Source organism: Chelonoidis abingdonii, chromosome 14, assembly GCF_003597395.2.
Source record: "Chelonoidis abingdonii isolate Lonesome George chromosome 14, CheloAbing_2.0, whole genome shotgun sequence".
NCBI lineage: Eukaryota > Metazoa > Chordata > Testudines > Testudinidae > Chelonoidis > Chelonoidis abingdonii.
The window spans coordinates 4,168,457-4,189,636 of record NC_133782.1 but is presented as its reverse complement, the minus strand read 5'-3'; the positions used below and the strand labels follow the sequence as shown (position 1 = coordinate 4,189,636).

The following is a 21,180-nucleotide window of genomic DNA, read 5'->3' as shown; positions in this document are numbered from 1 at the left end:
CGCCTAACGTCGGGTGAGCGCGCGGAGCATTCTGGGAGAGGTAGTCCACTAGGCCTCCCGCTTCCGAGTCGCTGGCGCGGGCCGTGTGAGCCGGAGGAACTACGTTTCCCAGGGTGCCCGGCGGGACTGGGGTGCTGCCCACCCAGGTGGGGATAGTGGGCGGCCGCGGGGGAGCTGATACGAGCCGCAGCAGCAAGTGTGGGGGCTGCGGGGCCACTGAGCGGCAGGAGGAGCCGCCGAGACCCGTCACCCAGGTAGGGGGCGGGGCCTTCACTGCCGCCGGCTCCTCGGGCTCCCCCTGCCTGCGGGGCCGGGCCTGGGTCGAGCTGGGTGGCCCCGGCGGTGGGGATGGATCTATGGGCAACGGCCCAATTCTCTGCAGCCTGGGCCAGGTGGCCCCGGGGGGCGGAATCTGTGGGCCCCAGCCCCGGTTTTGCAGCCTGAGCCAGGTGGCCCTGGGGATGGGGGTGGGCTTGTGGGTCCTGTCCTAGACTCGGGGCTGAGGGGGCCCTGTGGGTCCTGGGCTGAGATGCTGTGACCCCAGCCCGCTGCCGTTCCTGGAGAGCAATGCTCCATCCTTAGCCGAGCAGCTCACAAGGGCTCCCGGTCCCAGCTGAGCGACTTGTCCCCAGGAAGGTTTGTGGCGACTGTAGATGCCACAGGCTGCCCTTGCGCATTAAGAGCCATCTCCGTTCTGGTCATGATGGGACCCAGTGCAAGGTGAGACCTGGAGTCTCAGGGCTGCATCCCCATAAGAGGTAGTTGCAACCTGTTCCATTTCACATGAGTCAGGTGTGGCCCTCTGGCTCCCAGGAAGAGGCCAACACACCCCATCATAGGTGTGGAAGGGCAGGCACCTTCGGTTATAGAGTTCAGCCTCCTGCTAACACAGGCAACCCCATCATATCATCCAATTCATAAACTTAAAGTAAACTTGGCCTTGGTTGGGCAAAGTGTGTGTGCGCTCACCCTGCTATGCAGACTTCATGGAAGAGTGCTTGTTTGTATACCAGCTATCTGGCTCTGGCTCTGTCTGATTCTGCCACCCTCGCTCAGGGTACTGACTAGTCAGTTTCACTGTCTGGTCTTCACGCATGGTGATATAATGTGTATACTGCAAACATGGCAAGAGGAGATCCTGCCAAGGAATGTTTGAATTCTGACAAGAAACTGTTTTCGCAGGCTTTTAAAACATAGGTCCTGTCTGCTCAGTATAATAATTAAGTATGTCTCCTCAGAGTCAGGGATTGCCCTCTACCTTCTTAGTCAGAATACCCCCTCTCTGCACACGTGTGGGTGCTATGCATCTGGCTGTCACCCTTCCTTTGTGGAGGTAGCTACATTTCAGAGAGCTATCTAGACAAACACTCACGAGTGCTCAGCTCCCATTTAGTCACCAAAATACATGGCTAGATTTTCAGAAATGCTCGGCATGAGGGGTACACATTAGATGCTGAGCTCTTTTGAAAATCTGGCCATGAGTGTTGTGATAGAAGCTGCTGGGTGCTGAGCATGTTTGAAAATCTGGGCCTATTTAGATGCCTAAACAAGAGTTGAGCTCTTTTGAAAATCCACCCCCAGGTATTGTTTGAGCACTTGAAAATCTGGCCTTGAGTTCTTTTTAAGGTCAGTCTCATAGAGTCTGTGACTTGCTCTGGCATCCCCCAAGGTGAAGTGCTATATAAATATAAAATTGTATTATCATCTGGCAGTGAACAGAATTATACAGTTGAATGGAAGGCCCTGGGGAGACTCATTTGCTGATAATGTCTTGATATTTGTTGCAGGAGCAGGATGTATACACTGCTGTCTGGACTTTATAAGTACATGTTCCGTAGGGATGAGTACTGCATTTTGATCCTTGGGCTGGACAATGCAGGGAAAACGGTATGTGCTTTTAGTTACCTGTTAACATGGAGGGCACATGCAGCCCCACTCACTCCTCTCAAAAAAAAACTGTGTTAGCATGGCCAATTTCTTCCCTGTTGTCACTTCAGTTGTTTCAGGGGTGTTATCCCAAGTATGAATTTGACCCCCATGCATCTAATTTTAGTACAATAAGCCTTCAGAGAGAGACAAGCATGGGCTTCGTTAAGCACGTAATCAGCTGTGAACTCTTCAATGACTCTGTGCTATAATGGGAAAACTAAGGGCTATGCTGTGTTCTAAGATTTCATGGAGAACTGTGGCCCAATAGAGGGAGAACAGGTCTTGGACAGGATTGTCCTTGCCAATAAAGTGTCTATAATACTAGCTAGTTTTATTTCTTCTTCCCTTTCAGACCTTCCTTGAGCAGACTAAAACCCGATTTAACAGGACCTACAAGGGGATGAGCTTATCCAAAATCACTACCACTGTGGGCTTAAACAGTAAGTGAATCCTACAAAGTTAGACAACTAGTGATCATTCTAAGAGTTTACACTGTGAAAATAGTTCCTGATAAGAGAGACCCTACCAACACCCCACCTGCCCACACACACTTTAAAGAGCAAATGGACTTCTCCATCAGATGGAGAAAACATGCTGGATCTGAAGGCAAGTGTGCCCCTTTTAATGATGCTAAGCCAAAGTCAGCCCTGTAATACCATTGAAGGAAGTTAGCCTGATTCTGATCTTATTTAGACTGGTGTAACTCCATTGAAATCAGTGGGTTTGTATCTGCTGATACCAAGGTGAATTTAACCCGCTAACGATAGGTGCTGCTATCCTGCTGAGGATTAAAAGTGTGTGTGATGACTCTTCCAACCTGCCTTCCCTCGTGTGGGACCCTGCCTGCTTTAGAGAATAGTCAGTCTGCATTGGGTTATTTTTTCTTTTTTCCTTGCTCTAGTTGGTACTATTGATGTGGGCAAAGCCCGGCTAATGTTCTGGGATCTTGGAGGGCAGGACGAGCTGCAGTCCCTCTGGGACAAGGTAGGGGAAATAACTTTTTTCTATTTTAAATGTTTTGTCTCTCAGAGTTGCAGAGAAACAAGGGTTACTTTATAATTAGCCAGCCCTGCTCCTTAGCACTGACCCTTGTGCTGTTGTTCCACTTGTCTATTTGAGAGAGTCACAAAAATTAATATTTAACAGTTACACATAGTTTTACAGACACTAACTACTTCTCACAGCACCCATGTCAGGTAAGTACCGCTATTATCATCCCTATGTAACAAGTAGAGGAAATTGGGACAGAGCTTAATTAACCTAGAGGTTGTTATGTGCCCAGAACCACAGAGAGATGTGGTAGCCTAGCCTGGATAGCTTCTTAAAAGATATGTTATTAAATGTAAAATAAGGATATTGATACTGACTTTCACTATATAGCGCTTCTCATCCATAATCTCAAAGTGCTTTACAAGAGCTAGGTATTATCACTCAAACAGGAGCTGCGGGTTTGATGCAAAAATTATTGGGGGAGCTTCTCTGGCTTGTACGACAGGAGGTCAAATAGTCCCTTGTGGCCTTAAAAATCTATGAAAGCCAGTATTAGAACTCAAGAATTCTTGGCTTGACCATGCCTCTTGGTTATTACAACACTGTGTAAAAGTAAAGTCTGTAACTGTTATCAGCACCAGTCTCTATCCCTAAGAGCCCTGTGTGCTGGGCACTAACCTCTCCAGCAGAGTCCTGTGTTGTGTTATAAGCTACGTTGCCAGGACGAATTATTGCACATCCATCACAATGGCATCTGGCGGCTGTGCAACGTAAACGCTGAATAAATGTACCTGCTGGTCAGCCAGACAAGCCACCTTTACTGTTGGGTGTACTTGTCTGACAATAAACGGAGCCTCACAGCTGCCAGATCAATAATCAACAAAACACTTGACTAAACATACCAAGCTCTAAAAGCTACCCAATCCACACTGTGGTGAACTGTTGGGGGAGGCCAGCTCAACAGGTTCAAATCTGTTTCCTGGAGTTTTGTCATTTCTACGTAGCCCTCTGTGAATTTGTGCATATCAGAAAACATCCACACAGCTGAGTACCACTGTCGGGCTCTGCCTAAGAGCGCCTGTGGCACTGGAATAGCACAAGGTACTGTAAGTCGTGACTGAGATGTTTTGGCAGAATTCAGTAGGAGGCTCATAACAGGAGGAGCAGGCAGTGCATCTTACCTGTCTGGATAGAGGAACTTCGGCAGATCTGTGTGGATGAAGCTTGCAAAATCAACTGCCGGCACAGTGCCTGGCTCTGGCTATTTGATCTCAGTCTGTCTCTTTCCTGAGTACCAAAAATCTTATTAAATTCACATCAACATTGAAAAGAGAAGCGAGCAGCCCTCACTGTTAGATGCTAACGCCTGCGCTGTGATTTCAGTACTATGCTGAATCCCATGGGGTCATCTATGTTATCGATTCCACTGATGAAGAGAGGCTCTCGGAATCTAAAAGAGCTTTTGGTGAGTATGCTGGGCTTTTACCAGTAGTTATGTACTTTTCATTATATCCTATGGAGACTTCCTCTTATTTCAGTCAACTCCCTTCCTGCTACTCTCATTGAAATATACAGTTGATTTTATTATGCATGTGACCACCTCCTTGCATATCATGGCTTGCAGACTGCGTAGTCATTCTTTGCAGGTATACATTTTGAAATCAGTGGGGCTGTTTGTGCATGTTGCCTGTTCTGTCATTCAGACATTGTTATTGACAAAATCTTTAGTTGTTGTCCTCTTCAGTTGTCCTGGATCTTTCCTTGGTCTTGTTTTCCTCACCTATCAGCATTTTGTCCCTTATTCCAAATGTAGCAAATTTTTTATAACCAGGTGTTAACCTAGCCAATTAATACCTGCATAAAATACTCACTATTGATCAAAGTAAAGAGTGGAAGTTGTGATGTTTTTGTACCACGATGAATTTGTCTCTAGAAAGTTTGGTTAAATTAAACAGTGATGCATGTGGTGCCTTTCACTCCTTTCTGTCTATCCAGCCAATGTGATTTTTGTGTTTGGAGGAGTCTCTGTGTGTTCTAGAGTTACCTAGACATTGTCTGTTTCTGTGCCTTACAGAGAAAGTGGTTACCAGTGAAGCTCTGGAAGGGGTTCCCATCCTGGTGTTAGCTAACAAACAGGATGTAGAGGTAAGATCATCTCCTGAGGTTCCACCCCCATGGATTGTGTTCTCAACTCAGCAAATATTATTTTAGCTCAAAAAAGGTGGGCCATGTCTTCACTCTGCGTTTGTTTCCTGCTCTTAGGCTGGTCTCTAATAGCACTGCCATTGCTCAGCAGATGTAATTGCTGTGAATTTAATTTTCAAGTATTTTCCTCTTCCCCTCCTTCCCCATTGTAAAATGACTCTATAGCAAATATTTCCATCTTTGCAGTACCTGTTGTGTACTTTATGTAAACACCAACACGTACATGTGTTTTTTTAATAGTAACCTAATACAGCTGATCCCATTTTTGATGAGTAACAATACCCAGTGAAACTGTTTTGTGCTGTGCTCATGTAACATCATACCAGTGTGACAAATCATGTGATGAGATGCTCTCATTCCTCTTTCTTTTAACCAGACCAGCACTACTCAATGAGACAGTCTGTGCTACAGCTCTCCATTGGAAAAAGCTGTGAATTGCAGAGGATACAGCCTGCTTTTTCTTGGCTTTATAATTTCAAAACTTTCTTGGATATCTAGAATTACAGAATAGACCTACTTTAGTTTCGGATCAGATTGTGGATACTGTTTGGGTGACAGTTTGCTGTTCTAAGGAAATACAAGACTTCACCCTTCTCTCTTTCCTGTTTGCATATGGTCTACCTGAATTCCAATAGCTGCAGTACCACCAGTCGTCCTCTAGAGGGAGCCAGACACATTTAATAGGCACATAGGATTTTCAGTACCAGTTCACTGGTCTAAAGGTCTGGTATCCTGCTTCAAAGGAAGCTAATGCTGACTGCCCTCTACCCCTGGGTAAAGCCTCTAGCTAGATCCCACATCACTGTGATGTACCTTTCTGATCCGATGCCTTAGGGGATTTGATTCTTATTTTAGAACATCGGTACAGATGTTATCACTCTTTTAAATGTAACCGTTTAAAAAATAATCTAGCCCTAATCAGGAGGCCACATGGTCCAGAAGAATTAGTATAGGCCTGAGAGCCAGGGCCTTCTGAATTCTAGCCCTAGTTTTGCCACTGACTAGCTCTGTGACTTGAGGATGTCACTGAATCTCTTATTTCAGATTCTCTGTAAAAGGAGCTGCTTTACTGTGGGGAAACTGGAATATAAGCTGCCATGGAACACTGTAATTTACACCAGAGCCCAATAATCCATTTCCATCTTTGCTGTCAGATTCAGCCACTCACAACCAGTCCTACACACTGGGTCCAAGAACTGTCCCAGTTTGCCCTGGCACTTCAGAGTAGCATCATTTTGCATGGTCAACAGCATAAACTACAAGTTCAATGCAAGAAGGCTGCACAATGCTCACAGGAGCGTGGTACCTCACCGCTGGGATTTGACGAGATGCTGTGTTGTATCAGATGCATCGTCAGTGCTGATCTGAATCTTCAAAATTAGAACTTTTTTGCATTTAGATTGGCTGAAGACAGACTGATTTGGTGACAGAGCTATGAAACCTCACAGTTTCTCCCACAAAGATATTTCAAGTGGTTTTGAGTGGGAATCCCTAATGTTTAGAAAAGTTTATCTTTTGTTTGATTGCTTATTATAGTAAAACCTGCATAAATGCGAACTTACTCTTTTTCCCATTGAACGGTGTTATAAAAATGTCAAATTAAAACTTCTGGGACACAATTATATCATGGGAAAATTGTGGGGCTGAAACTTCATGCAAAAAAAAATTTCATTTTGGAAAACTGTGACCTGCCCATTTATAACATATGTTGAGTATTGGCTGTAGTATGTAAATCTAGGGAGATGTGGTCATTGCAGGGGAATCGTGTGTCATTTCTGAAAATTATGTCAAACTCCAGAGCTTTGGAGAGCCCTCATTTTTGTTTTGTTTTTTTTTTCCTGATAAGCCTTACAGAAGGAGATGGGAGGAGTATTGGTGATATGTGTGCGTTCATGAAGTTTGGTGATCTTGCCTAGTAGTTGTTAGGGGTGCAGAATTTAGGAAATTTGCCTCTTTCTGCCGCAAATTGGCAATTCCAATTTTTGATAATACCTAGTTCATGTAGCACTTTTCAGCAGTGGCTCTCAACATGCTTAATAAAGGAGGCTTGTAGTAATATCCTCATTTTACAGATGGGGAAACTGAGGCACAAAGGCAGTGACTTGCCAAAAGTCACCTAGCCTGTCAGTGGCAGAGCCAGGAATAGAACTCAGGTCTGAGTTCCAGGCCAGTGCTGTATCCACTAGGAAACACTACCTGCCTACTATTTTAACCTCTCCATAAAACAAGATTATATGCTAGTAAACAAAGAATACTAGGGCCGATGGGGTATGCTAATCATGCATTTTCTTTTTCTTTAAATGTTTCTCACAGTCAGGGTTGCTGCCCATCCTGGAATTAGCGGAACAGTCCCAATCTTATTCCTGACCTGTTAGTCAGTTCCTCATGAGGCATTTAAAGAGCCCATATTTATTTCAGGCATATTCCTGACATTGTGACCCTGCGTCACCAGTCGAGGACGTGCAAATAGACAGGCTTCCTGAACATGGAGCACTTCCCCTGGGGCCCTCTGCAGATCCTTCATGAAAGGATTTAAGCCTGCTCCTACGATTTAAAAGCAAGACCATTTTGGGAAGTGACCTTGTCTTGGAAACAGCCATTCTTCATCAAGGGGAATTTGTGGAATTGGCTCTTTATGGAGAGCTGAGGTGCAGGTTTATTCCTCAAGTGAAAACTCTGTTTCCCAGGTTATGTGACTTTGCTTTGAAATAGCTAATGAATCTGACCTTTGCAGAGCAGTCCCTGCGTGGGTTGTAATGACATGCTGTTCTGTGTGCTTACTGATCTGGTTTCCATTGCTTTGTTCGCAGTTTAGATGCTTTTACATCAGAAACAAAATGACGTTCTAAAACATCTCTTCACAAGAATGAGGGAAAAATAACCTTAAACTATGCTGATGTTCTCTCCCAAGCACGAAACCTTCAAATGTCTGTCCGAAAGGAACGGTGATGTAACTTCCTTCTCCATTGCCTTTTCAGGATCCCAATTTATGCCTTCCTTTTGGAGGCTGCGAGAGAGCAACTGCTCTGTCAAAAGGGGTGTGTCCCTGTATCAGCAACCTACGTTTGACCCCCACAGCTGTTTTTCCTCTTGAGACAAAGTATGATAAATCCTCAAAGCAGATTCATCGTCCTAGTGCTGCTTAATGTAGTCAGCATAAACCCTGCTTTAGTTTTCCTCTGACCTGCATTTCCATTGAGAGTCAATGATTGCTTGGTTCTGTAAGTCACAATAAGGAACCATCATAGCAGGGGCAACAAGAAAGAGAAGTGACCAAAATAGAGTAAAAGTTGTTCCTAGCCCCCTAGATGACTGCAGCATTCAAAACTAGGGAGGGGAGTCTCTCCAAGTTTGTTTGTACTACTGAGTAGTGAAAACATCTCCCCCCAGGTCCTTCGTAGAGATCTGGATACGGTGAAGTAGACTGACTCTCTTGGCCACTGGAAGCACAGAAGGGCTTCCAGTGGCCAAACATGTGAAGTTAATAGATCATGGAGACTGATCACCCACGGGTGGCTGGTGTGCGTGTCCCTTTTGAAAAGCCCCGAGGCTGGCTATTTTGCACAGAACAGAGCGAGCAGCAGTGAAGGTGGTCTTTATTTCTCATCCTGATTTCTTTTGTTCTGGCCAATTCTCCAAAGTCTGTGAGTGGGAGCCTGGGATCTCTTCTGAAAGCCAAATCAGTTTCCAGCTTATAGTGAGTCTAATATCAAACTAACCTAGCGTTGTAGCGGTATCCACTGTTCCACGCTGGTAAGGGTCAAGTCGGTAAAGTCTTGTCCCTTCTGCAGGGGTTGGATGAGAGAAGTCACCACCCTACTATTGTAGCATAGCCCCTCTGTTGAGCAGTAGCAGATGTTGAGGCCTTGCTTTTTGGCTTCTGAGTGGAGCAGAAACCAGTGATGCAGAATCGGCTATATTCAAAGTGTAACCTATTGACTGTATTGACACAGATACCAATCCTGGAAGACAGAGATGCCAGCAGTCTCTTCTTTCAGCAATCTCAGCCCAGCACCAAAGCCTGATTCCCAGGGAGCAGCTCTGCCTCTAGAATTGACTTGAACCAGAGCCTACAGCAGAGAGCAAATGCTCCTGCTTTGCATACCACTCCCTCTGTCCCAGAACCTTGACCAGCCAAAATCTAACACAAGTATTTCTTCCAAGACTAAAGTTGCTTGCGCACAGAGGAAAAGAACTTGGAAGACTGGATGTAACAGTACCACCAGATGATGTCTGCTGTCACAATAGTGTGCCTTACTGGCCTATTTGGATTGGTACAAGTGAATTCACTGAAGCTGGTACTCCTTGGACCTAGCTGGCAGTTGTGGTACAGTTATAGCGCTTGGGATTGTGATGTTGTGTGGGCTGTCGATGTGCCCACACTAGCGGGAGGGGGAAGATTAAAGGAGGAATATGCAGCTGAGAGGTAAAAGCCCCCTATTACTTAAGGCCTAGATCCTGCCATTCAGGAGAGTTTCTACAGATTGGGGTAGCAGGGGAGCATATGGCCCCTCTGCTCTATCCCAAAATACCAGTTCAGGCCATAGAACTGTTATCTTCCCTGAACTCCAGATCGTAACACACAGCATCCTACAGGGCTCTCTCACCTCTTCTCTTGCATCTTGCTGCTCCTTGGAATTTTGGAGATTCTGAAAAGTCACATCAGATGTGATAGCCAAATGAGTCAGTGCTCTGTGCTAGCCACAAGCCTTCCATGGAGAATCTGACATAACTTATCAAAACATAACAAGCTGAATGTTGTCCCTTCAGCTTCCGTTACTTCAGAGGTTTTAATGTCCATCAGCTTAGCACTGCAAAGTCATACTTACTAAAAAAAAGTCATGTTACAGTAAATACTATGCATTTCCTAGGCAGCACTCCTCGTCCTCACTAGTACTGATCTTGGCCTGAAATTCCATTTGTCAGGAGGTGATTAGCTCTGCCCTTCTCGTTGCTCAGCGAACATTGTGCTGGGGTGACTCCAGTGGCTGACAGGATGCCTGCAAAATCTGAGAAGTGCAATCATTTCAGTGTAGTGGTGTCTCTCTCACCTTCCAGACCCTCTGTTGTGAGTTCTGCCTCTCCCAAGGGCCCAGTCAAACTCCCAACGCAATTAGTGTTCGAGTGCGCCACGCAACAGTTAGCTGTTCATCAGGTGGCTGGACACGTTTACACATTGTAGCCTTTGCAGTTGGTTAAAGAAGCGTAGAGTTGATTGTTATGGCTCCATGGCTGGCGAACTGTAGCATATGGTCTAAGTAGTACAGTGGATTTGTACACTCACTTTTCGCTGCTGGAGAGCAAGAGTTCAAAGCCCAACTTGAGGCACAAGAGCAAACGGTTTCCTGTTAATCCTGGTTGGCTCACAAGAAGTTGCACAAGTAGCAGTCACTGTTCAAGTGCAAGACAGGGCTAGAATAGCAAGGGGAGCAGCACAAGGCCACATTCGTGGCGTTGGCTGAGCTGGGCAGGGAACCATATGCTAACCCTGGCTCAAACTGGCAATAGCTCCTCGCTTTCAGGAGCATTGAATAATAACGGAACTCCCTTACAGCACTCTTCCTCAGAGGACTCACCTATGTTAACCATGCGGCGCCTCAGTGCACTGCAATACATCTCAGGGATCATTATCCCCATCTCGCAGACAGGGAAGATAAATTTAAGGTCTAGCCTTGTAGAAGATGGATTTTCTTCTGGAGAGCACAATCTGCACAAATTACACCAGTAGGGTTCTTTTTTTCCTTGTCTCCGTTAATTGTGAGTGTAAAATCCTGCTCCTTGGACAGATAAAGACCCGATTTGCTCTTTGAACAAGATACTTAACTGGCTCAAAGGTAGATGTGAGTGTGTAACCAGCTGCAGGTTCAAACTGTGCTTGCAAAGAGGGAGGCTGTGCTAATGCTTGGTTAAAAATAAAGCACTTAAATGACCTGTCCAGGACTACTAAGAGAGCATCAGTGTTGGAACAGGAGTTAGAGCTTATGAGATCCCAGCTCTCAGACTTTTGTTTAGGCCACCACATCTCCTCTTCTCCACCCTCCTGCTCTAATTTAGAAATGTGGAAACTGCATTGGCCTGTGTGTCAAATCATTTCCTGTGGCTAACATTCATATGTACGTTAATCACTTTTTAATTAATCTTCTCAAGTCTGTTTAGATCTTTTAGAGGCTTCTTAATTAATCATTGCTGGTTTCTGGAGCCTGAGCTCCAACTGTCTTTTGCTTAAGTATGTAAGTCAGTGTGGCAGTTAGCAAGCAGAATGCAAATAATGATGAGATCATGGTTTTCTGTTGACAGACAACAGTGTCACTGAGGGAACCCAGAAGGAAAATTTCAACACTTTCCTTTGACCAGGGCCGGCTCTAGCAATTTTGCCACCCCAAGCATGGCGGCACGCTGCGGGGGGCGCTCTGCCGCTCGCTGGTCCCGCGGCTCTGGTGGACCTCCCGCAGGTGTTCCTGCGGAAGGTCCGATGGTTCCGCAGCTCTGGTGGAGCTGCCGCAGGTGTGTCTGCGGCAGGTCCACCGGAGCTGCGGGACCAGCAGACCGTCTGCAGAAACGCCTGTGGCAGGTCTACCAAAGCCGCGGGACCAGTGGACCCTCCACACGCACGCCTGTGGCAGGTCCACCGAAGCCACCTGCCGCCCTCCCAGCAACTGGCAGAGCGCCCCCCGCAGCATGCCGCCCCAAGCACGCGCTTGGCGTGCTGTGGCCTGGAGCCAGCCCTGCATTTGACCCTAATGTGTTCTAAAGTTTCCACAATCTATGTTTGAGTAGCATCACTGTACAGTGATGGTAATGACACTTAGGTGAGAACTACAGGATTCCAGTAGTGCCACGAGGAGGGGAGAACCAAAGCTTTCTTGTCATTCTGACATGGGAGGACTTAATCTGAAAGCCTGATTCATTGTTCTGAGAAGGTTAAAGCTTCCTCGTGGCAATGTTGTCAGGGAAGGTTAGGAGCAGAGTAGGTCACATTGGCCTTCGTCTTTTTTTATTTACTTACATGTTCTAAAATCAACTCATCCTAGCAGTCTGAGCATGTGTACAACATACCTGCACCCAAGAACTGGTCAGCCTATGTCAACTGAGAACAGGCTGACCCAACGGCATAGAAAGTACACAGGTAAAGCAAGTTCCAGAGTGAAGGGCCCTCTAAGAAGAATATACTACCCCCTGCCAGAAGAGAAGTCTAGGGAGGCCACATCAGCTGATGGAAATATTGCAGAGACTTGAGATGACATCTGAGCCATTTTCTTTGAGTGCTGCTAGTGCACTCAATGCTCAGGAAACACCATCCCTTTCCCAGGGTGTGCTACAGAAACAGACAAAGCAGTTTCTTTCTGTCTAGGATTATGGCTGGAGCTCGGGTTGGTGCAGGCCCCCTGTTGAGGTGGTTTTGGAAAGGCTTTGTGAAGTTCAGGTGTTGTAGAGAGTGATTTGGAGGAGAGCTTGTTTGGTGGATGGAAAGTTAGAAACCTTTCCATGCACATGGGTTGGAAAGGATACAGAGGGTGCTCTGCTCTGTACTTCACTCCGAAGGGGATATTGGTTTGTGTCACTAACCCATTGCACAATTTGGCATGACAGTGTCTACTTGGGAGAGGCCTGTGCCTTGGAGAGCCAGGTTAACGTACCTAAATATAGACTTGTCTGAAGCTAGTGAGGTCATTGCTACATTTTCAAAAACATTAAAGTTCACTCCAAAGGCAAGAGCGTTCAGTTTCAGATGGAAATAAATAAGGATGATGTTGTGATGCTCTGGTTAGCGATGGTCAGAAAGCAGAGTCCAAGTGGAGCACCCTGGACAACAGCTGAAAACCTCTCTGCTTTCAGTAGGAGGCGGAATACTGGAAACTGCTCTAAGGACAGTAGGATCCATTTCAGAGGGGTGGGACAATGATCTGTATTGTAGCATATGAGAGTTACATTTTATGGCTTCCCTTACAGACCTGTCTGTCGATCCCTGACATCAAGACCGCGTTTAGTGACTGCATTAACAAAATTGGGAGGAGAGACTGCCTCACACAGGCCTGCTCAGCTCTCACTGGGTAAGTGTGGGTCTGGACAGTGTTCTGGGGAAATACTGCTGCAACCAAGTGTATGTTGCTAGAATGGGCTAGCCACTTGCAGGGTGCTCAGAGAAGTGGGACAGAGAAAAGAAGGACAGCATTATGTGGGTCTGGTAAGAGTGTCACAAGGGAGCCCTGCTTCCTTGTCAGAGCCCAGGGATTTCTGTGTGCATTGCTCATCTGCACTAAGACCAGGTACCCTCCCTGGCTCATGAACATGCTCAGTGCTATAGGACCTTGAGACTCTGGATTGTGCAATGGTTTGTGACATGGCTTTATTGCTTAATGACCCAGCACCGTGATCCCAGTTGCATGAGTTAACTTTGCCGCAAGCTATTTTCCAGAGAAAACCAAATGGGAATATGACTGCATTTGTGATGCTGGCAGTGGGAGGGCTGGGTGAGTGTCTATTCTCAGAAGAAGAGAAGTAACTACCCTCTTGCTGTCCTTCTGGTTTCTCAGGCAGGAGATCTGCTTGCTTTAAGTAGATATGTCTGAGCATAATACTGCAGCATGTATGCACAGGTGACTGAGGTGCTGCTTGTGGTTAGAACAATGGGGTAGAAGTGAGGTGATCACCTAGTGTAACCTTGGGGAAAAAATCACATAACTTCTCCAAATGTCACCATCTATACAGTGGGGCTAACAATCACTACCTACTTTGTATAAAGCTCTTGAGTCTTGGAATGAAAAGTGTTACGCTGTATTAGGGTGACCAGACAGCAAATGTGAAAAATCGGGACAGGGAGTGGGAGGTAATAGGAGCCTGTATAAGAAAATGACCCCAAAATCGAGACTGTCCCTATAAAATTGGGACATCTGGTCACCCTACTCTGTATAAATGCAAAGTAGTATTATGAGGGCTTGTCTACATTACTGGCTGGATCAACGGACAGCGATCGATCCAGCAGGGGTCGATTTATCACGTCTAGACACGATAAATCGTCCACCAAGCGCTCTTCCGTCGACTCCGGTACTCCGCCAGGGTGAGAGGCGCAGGCGGAGTCGCCAGGGGAGCATCAGCCATCGACTTAGCACAGTGAAGACACCGCGGTGAATAGATCTAAGTACGTCGAGTTCAGCTACGTTATTCATTATTTTTTTTTATTATTAAAGTTGTGTAACTCAGATCGATTTTCCCCCACCTAGTGTAGACCAGGCCTTAGTGGTTAAAAAAGGCTACAATGCAGGCTCTGAATCCAGGCAGATCGAGTGTACCTCGCCAGTTTTGGTTAGCTGGTAGCAAAGCAGCAATGCCTTAAAGAGAGCAGGAGAAAAGAACCTTCTCAAACAGAAGAGCCACTGATATAATCTTTGCAATTTCTTCCAAGGAGATGAACAAAAGCTCAGTATCTAGGTGATAGCCTGGAGCAGGAATGGAAGCCAACAGCCATGTGAAATGCAGCCTTTCCAGTTCACAGAGTTGTGTGCAAACATTTTGATCGGAGGAATTTTTTGAGTTTGGGGTTTGAACTAATGGAAAATTAACTAATTAAACTCAAACTGTGTTTAACCCTGGCAGAGCTGTGAGTTCCCTGGAGCACCCAGTCACACAAGGGAGCACTGCAGGTGTGTCTGGCAGGTTTGCAGACATGGAGCCAGAGCTGGTTAGACATTCATAGTAAAGTCCCCATCTTGTCGAATGTTGAGTGATTTGATGCTTTGCATAAGACTTTCATGCAGCCACTAACTACCAGCAAATTGGATCTAAAACATGGTGTATGAGTTGGGACCCGAATTAAAAGGCATAAACAGCAGGGAACCAAAGAGAAGAATATGTTTAAAATTTTATGCGTACAACTGAATCCTGTTCCTCAGATGCATGAGAAGCCAGTGTAATAATCCAAAGGAAGGATTGCAGGGAACAGAGAGAGCTAAACATGCTGGGGTGGGTGGTCAGCATAGCATGGCGGGGGCTGTGACTCTGCTTTTGTCTTTTTTCCTCAGCAATGGGGTGAACGAGGGAATCGAGTGGATGGTGAAATGCGTGGTGCGGAACATTCACCGACCCCCGAGGCAGAAGGACATCACGTAAGAAGTTGCTGGGTAACTGAAGCACAGACAGCTTCTTCCTATACAGACTGCTCTTTCTACAGAGGAAGGTCCACAAGACTCCTATTACACCTGATTCTTTCATAGTTTGTTTGGAGGCAAACATTCTTTTTCTATATCTAAAAAGAACTGTAAGAGCAAAGGATTTGGACTAGAAAATGTTTCTAGCATTGTGTATTAATCCCTTGGCCGGAGAGCGCACAGCCTTCCCAAACACTGAGTGGTAACTCATGCTGCAGCGAGGCTGTGCAAGTGCAGAGGATTTAGAGATTTCTACTTCATCGCTTTAGGCTGGGGATGTATGATTCTTGAGTTCTTAATCTAATAGATGCGAGAGACCAGTTCATTGGATTCTCATGTTCCAGTCACTGATGGAAGCTACTTCCAAACCTTAGTTGTATCACAGGTGGTACCTGTGTGGGTGAAGGACAGAGGGGAGAGGACTCCACCACCCCAGTAATCATTGTAGGTGGTGTTACTGGCCTTGTTTATGCAGTTGTTAATGCAATGGGTAGGGTCAATGTTGATTATATTTCTATTTCCACTGTGGCAAAGTTGAGCTGTGACTTTACAGTACCGCAGAGATGGAAGCCAGCCCCCCAGCAGCTGCCTGATGGCATGTAAGCTCACAATGGGCTATTTTAACTGGAAAATGACCTTCAGAAGTGTCGCCTCATGTTGATTTGTCATAGCGCTATTCTGCTGTCTGTCTACCTGAGAGAATACCTGGTGTCTATACTGTAATTAGGAGGGATTGAGGCCCTCTGTATGTATGTTCTAGGATGAAAGCTGTGCCTGTAAGCTGGGTGGGATAAGTATACAATAAAGCTTCATGCTTCTCTGCCTGTTTCCCTTGCTGATATGGTTGTTTAATAGGCCCCCACACTAAAGTATTAATGGCACTCGCCCTTTGCAGCAGGCTTCTGGTCACTGGAAATGAAATAGACAGAATGCAGAAATGCCACTCTCCCTGCCAGACCATATTTACCCCAAGCCTGTTAGTATCTGCTAATGTAATCAGAAACTGTTAAAGAGATGTTACCTGCACAAGTGCTCCCTTCCTTCCTCTTTTGAAACAGGACACTTGAGTGAAGTTTAAGAGCAGTTGGCAAGGGTGGCTGGGTGCTGTGGCTATGCTAATGTCCAAACAACTGGACATGAATGAGTGATAACTTGCACAAGACGGTAAAGTGGTATTTGTTCAAACCTTTGATGCATTGCATCAACCTGCCAGGTTCCTCTGAGGTTTTCCTATGCAGTTTAAACTCAAAGGTGTGTGGTAAATGCTATGACTAATCCACTCGCCTCAAGGACTGTAAGAACTTGAGTACACAGTGAACTCAGTGGAAGTTGTTCGTGCTCACTGGAGAGTAGGCTCTGATCCAGGCCAGCAGTGATGGGAAAGGGAGTTTAGGATTTTGGCAGATAGTTCTTTTGGAGAGGATGCGGCTAGAGGTGGTTTTTTCAAACAGGCTGAACCCCATCTAATCAAATGAACCAGATCTGAGAGATGTGAGTCCTGTCCCTTAATGCACGACTGGAACCTACTCAGGTACTACGGGAGGGAGGGTGGTATAAGAACCTCTAAAGAGTAGGTGTAAAGGATCAGAGGGGTAGCCGTGTTAGTCTGGATCTGTGAAAAGCGACAGAGTCCTGCAGCACCTTATAGATGAACAGACGTATTGGAGAATGAGCTTTGGTGAGTGATACCCACTTCGTCAGATGCAGCTAAAGAATAGCTGTTTGGCTGCTGCACCAGCGTAATGCTCTATTGGAAGCATAGGGCTGAATCACTGAGAACGGCCTGCCTTTGAATTCACCTTTTCTGACAACATATCGAACCCTGGGGGGAGGGTGTTTAACAGTGGATGTGTTGGCAAATGCTGTGTTTTTGTCTACCACTGCAGGGAGTGCAAGAAAATGGGGAATGTACAAAAAAGCCTGACAACAAGCAGCATAATGGAAAATTCCACTGATGCACAGACCTTCTCATAGAGCTCAGGACTGTGTGTTATTGGATGCATGTGAAGGGCTACAAACAAGGCATGAACCTGTTGCAGAGGATGTTGAGACCCATATTGCTCACACTTAACCCAGGGTAGGTGCAGAGTATATCCACTGCAGACAGTTGGATTATTCTGAGTTTACCCCACTCAATGAGAGCAGCATTTGGGCCATTTGGCTTTTGAAGTGACCCCAGTTTGGAGAAGGGGAAAAGCCAGCGTGTCCTGATGAGATACAGGAACAATTTCAGGAGGCTGCATCGCTCTTCCCAGCACCTAAGGTGACCAGCTGTCCCAATTTTATAGGGACAGTCCCAGTTTTTCGGTCTTTTTCTTATATAGACTGTTACCCCTCACCCCATCCTGATTTTTCACACTTGCTGTCTGGTCACCCTACCAGCACCAGTGTGAGGTTTCTTCTCTCTTGCACCAATAAGTAATGTGTTACCTTCGTCTGCTTTGTAAGTGACAAGCTAACAGGTGTGAAGTGGCCTTGCTAAGGAGGAGCACAGCAGTTACAGATTGCTTCTTCCTTTAAAACAAAAAAGCCTCCTTAGAGATGTTCTCAGCTGCCCACACTCTCCAGTTCTGTGCTGAGGAAAGGTGAAGTGAAAGAGACTGTTCTCAGACAGCAGTCCATACATCCCTCTTCCTTTAGGAAATTCCAGCTGACCCCTGCAGCACCTACCAACACTACATGAGATGTCAGGGAGGAAAAAATAAAATTATTTAATTGAAGCTCGTGGGGAACTAGAGACTGAATGTAATTACTCAGTTTGAATGTTGCCAGGGCCCTGGCCTAAAACAGCCTGGCTCAGAAGAGCTGCCAAATTCCAATAAATTTAACACAGGGACGACAGATCCTGTTCACCAGCAACAGGTTTGTCTAATCGCAACTCCCTTCTCATGCACAGTGCATTGCTCAGTGGAACACTTGCCGCAGTGAGAGAGACACAGCAGGAATGCAGGATTGCTCCAGCAGCTGAATTCATTGACGTTCTCAACCTTAAACTGTGTGAGACAAAGCCCCCAAAAGAATGTAAGTGCACAAGTCCCATTAATTGTAATGGGACTTGGGGATTCAGATTGCGCAGGCAGCTTTGAAAATCTCAGTGTTTTTAGTGCATTAGTAGAGGCCTGTTCCTCTCCTGGAGAGAGAGGCCAACAGTCACGGTGAAGTAAGTGAAACAGCAGACGAAAGGAGACCTGCCTAACTGGTGTGGGTGGTTTTTATTGAGCAGTTGGTTTCCACAGGGTTATAAGAAATAAGCCCTTTCTGTTTAAGTAGATGCCAGGGGCATTCCAGCCATTCTACCGCTCCCCCTTGCCTTGGAGATGTGGGGGGGGAGGGGACGATATCTCATTTCTAAGCCAAAGCCATAATTGTTCTAACGTCCAGAAGGTACAGGCCAGCCTGCAGGCAGAATAACTTCCCCCTTCGCAGCAGGCTGAGTGGGGGCTCTGAATTTAGGCAAAACTCATTATGTTAAATCCAAGTTAAGAGTGGAAAGCACCAAACTTTCCTTTTCCCGTCAGCTCTTTATAAAGTCAGTCATGTGATTTCCTCTCTATGCAGCAGCTCTGCCCAGGGCCCGCTCTCGAACGCTTGCTTACTGTCCAGTATTTCTAGAGAGCACCAGAGGTGTGCCTGGTGCTTTGCAGAGATGTTGGTCCCTGGCCTGAGAACCTTACAGTTACTAGCTCCCAAACCTGCAAGCTGCTCAGTGCAGTTAAAACTCTTTGCAGGCATGGAGCTCCATGGCAGGCGATGGGTTCTGGACGGAGAGAGGGCCACCCGGAAGAGCTGCTTGTAGACTGGGGCCTTGACCTCACTCTTGTAACTAATCCAAGCTCTCCATGGTGCCCAGATCGTTTCCCCATTGACATTTAAATCCATCGAATAGCCTGGAGAGGAGGTGAAAGAGTTTTGATCAACAAAAAAGAAATCAAGTTGTAGCAAAGTGGAAGACCAAGCGCCTAGGCCCTCAGGAATAACCCAGTATATTGATGGGTGCCACACCTGGCATTACTCCAAAGAAAGCACCTGAATATAGCTTCTTTTCCAAACTGTTACCATAAAGCGACCCTTATTTCCTGTTGTTCTCTTCCTCTGGTATGACCAGAGTTTGAAAACGTGTTGTATGGCCTTGCACTTCAAGCTGGCAGGTATTCAGAATGCACTGGGTTTGCTCCTGGACAGAAAGGCAAATGTCCACACAATAGCTATTCGCCTCCCCTTTGCAGCCCCTTCCTCTTCCTGAGGAAAGCAGCTTTCCTTTATCTCGCCCAGTAGATGGGTTGCAGGTTTGCCATTTTAGAAACCAGTTGTCTTGTTTGCTCCAATCAAACGATGCTTGAAGTCTCTAACAAAGCATAGTCCCACTTGTGAGCAATCCTCTGATAATGAACCACTGTATGCACAGCAAAAGGGGAGACCATAAGGCCATAGATGGCAGTTCACAAACGGTCACTTAGTGAATAGCTGGAAGAAAATGTGAACTATTCTAATTCTTTAAAGTGGTTTGTCAAATTCCAGATGGTATAGGTTTTGGACAGTAAACTGTTGAGAATGGAAAACATTCATGCTTAAACCTTTGTCTTCAGGTAAACTTTCCAGTCACACAGAAAAATTAGGTGGATAAATCCAGGGAAAATGCTAGATAAACAGAATGATTTCTAAACAGATCAGTGTTTTCCTTGAGGCACCCAGTTCTCTTAAACAGCTGTTAAAGTTAATCTTGGTGACTTGAATGAAAAGCGATTGGTGATGGCCTGCAGCCTACCAGAGATTACAAAAAACCAAAGGGGCTTGTTTTGCATTACTAGCCACGCCAGCTTTGTTCTTACACTATGTACTTCAGCGAGTGCTCGGTGCTTATGTTAGGGAGTGCTAACACGTTCATTCTGCTGCCCACAAGGAATCAGGCGCCAACTAATGTTACTGCTAGCAGACTGTTTGAGAAGGGACCAGCTGTGTCAGGCTGACTGAACAGACTAGCACGCAGGTCAGCATACTGTAATGTTCACAAGGAGGGTGAGCAATGGTTAGCTCCTAAGGTGATAATGGGCCCTGTACTCTTCCTGCACCACAACCAGACACCTCAGACCTCCCTGACAGGGGCCATTTAACAAAACAGTGTCTATGTCAGTCTTTTCCAGCATTATAAATAACATATACTCCTCCCACCCACTCAAAGGCTTTTCCTGCACCCTGGGAGAGAACAGAAGGTGGAGGTCGATGTGCGAGGGAGAAGGAGACAGTTGTTAAGTACTCTTGCTATGTTGTCCAGGGCACAGCTGTTGTGAATAAATCCAGCTCAGTTCTGTGAGGGAGGCAGCAGGTAAATGCTTTGCCTTGGTCTTTTCCAGTATTGTAACAGTGCAGTGAGTTACCTGCACCATAGATCTGTGCAGCTACATCTAACACCAGCATTGGTCTCTGCTAGTACAGCATGAGCCTGAATTGCCACAACTGCATGTAATTATTGACCGCAGTGAAAATCAACACATTTTACACCCACTTTGCACAGATGTGACACCCACTTTCTAGAGCTGTGGAGAGACTCAACCCCCATATGTCTGTGTGACGACACCTTGGATCTAGGCAACCAAATCTACACCACAGAAATGTGCCAGGGTACTGGCACCATAGGTCTATATGACTACACAGGTATTTCGAGGGGGTAGGGCTCTTTTCTATGGCTCAGTCTCCTTGTTGCAGAGACTATCAAAAATAGGGATGAGGTAATTGACCTGAAGTGAAACTGTCGTTAAAAGGGAGCCTTGGTATTAGCCATTGCATAGATATTCCTGAAGAAGAATTCTAGTAAGTGATTAAAGGTTGGTGGCTAATGACAATTCCTGTTTCCAGGGCAGTACTGAAGGAGGCTGGTTGAGTTTGGAAGTTCTGTCTCTCTGGAGGGAGACTG

General features: G+C 46.0%; 1 protein-coding gene across 3 annotated transcripts; it reads left to right on the top strand.

Annotated features, from left to right (window-relative positions):
• The first annotated feature begins 122 nt into the window (after positions 1–122).
• On the top strand, positions 123–15,315 carry ARFRP1 (ARF related protein 1). 3 transcript variants are annotated; one of them, XR_012656974.1, is made up of 8 exons: positions 123–254; positions 1,788–1,887; positions 2,282–2,369; positions 2,831–2,913; positions 4,303–4,384; positions 4,994–5,064; positions 8,103–10,958; positions 13,075–13,162. XR_012656974.1 is itself a non-coding variant. In XM_032766241.2 (8 exons), the coding sequence occupies exons 2-8, from the start codon at positions 1,795–1,797 to the stop codon at positions 15,229–15,231; spliced, it is 606 nt and encodes a 201-aa protein (XP_032622132.1). In that variant the 5' UTR covers positions 134–254; positions 1,788–1,794; the 3' UTR covers positions 15,232–15,315. The 3 variants fall into 3 exon arrangements, 2 of the variants coding, with proteins under 2 accessions (XP_074928276.1, XP_032622132.1); XM_032766241.2 differs by lacking the exon at positions 8,103–10,958 and adding an exon at positions 15,144–15,315 and having other exon boundaries at positions 134–254; positions 13,075–13,175; XM_075072175.1 differs by lacking the exons at positions 8,103–10,958; positions 13,075–13,162 and adding an exon at positions 5,501–7,020 and having other exon boundaries at positions 126–254.
• The last annotated feature ends 5,865 nt before the right edge of the window (positions 15,316–21,180 follow it).

What these genes read in the sequence shown, in the direction of transcription:
- ARFRP1 (XM_032766241.2), top strand. Translation starts at nt 1,795, where the DNA reads ATGTATACACTGCTGTCTGGACTTTATAAGTACATGTTCCGTAGGGAT. An exon ending in GGAATCTAAAAGAGCTTTTG is followed by an intron (nt 4,385 to 4,993) that starts GTGAGTATGCTG and finishes TGTGCCTTACAG; the next exon opens with AGAAAGTGGTTACCAGTGAA. An exon ending in GCCTGCTCAGCTCTCACTGG is followed by an intron (nt 13,176 to 15,143) that starts GTAAGTGTGGGT and finishes TTTTTTCCTCAG; the next exon opens with CAATGGGGTGAACGAGGGAA.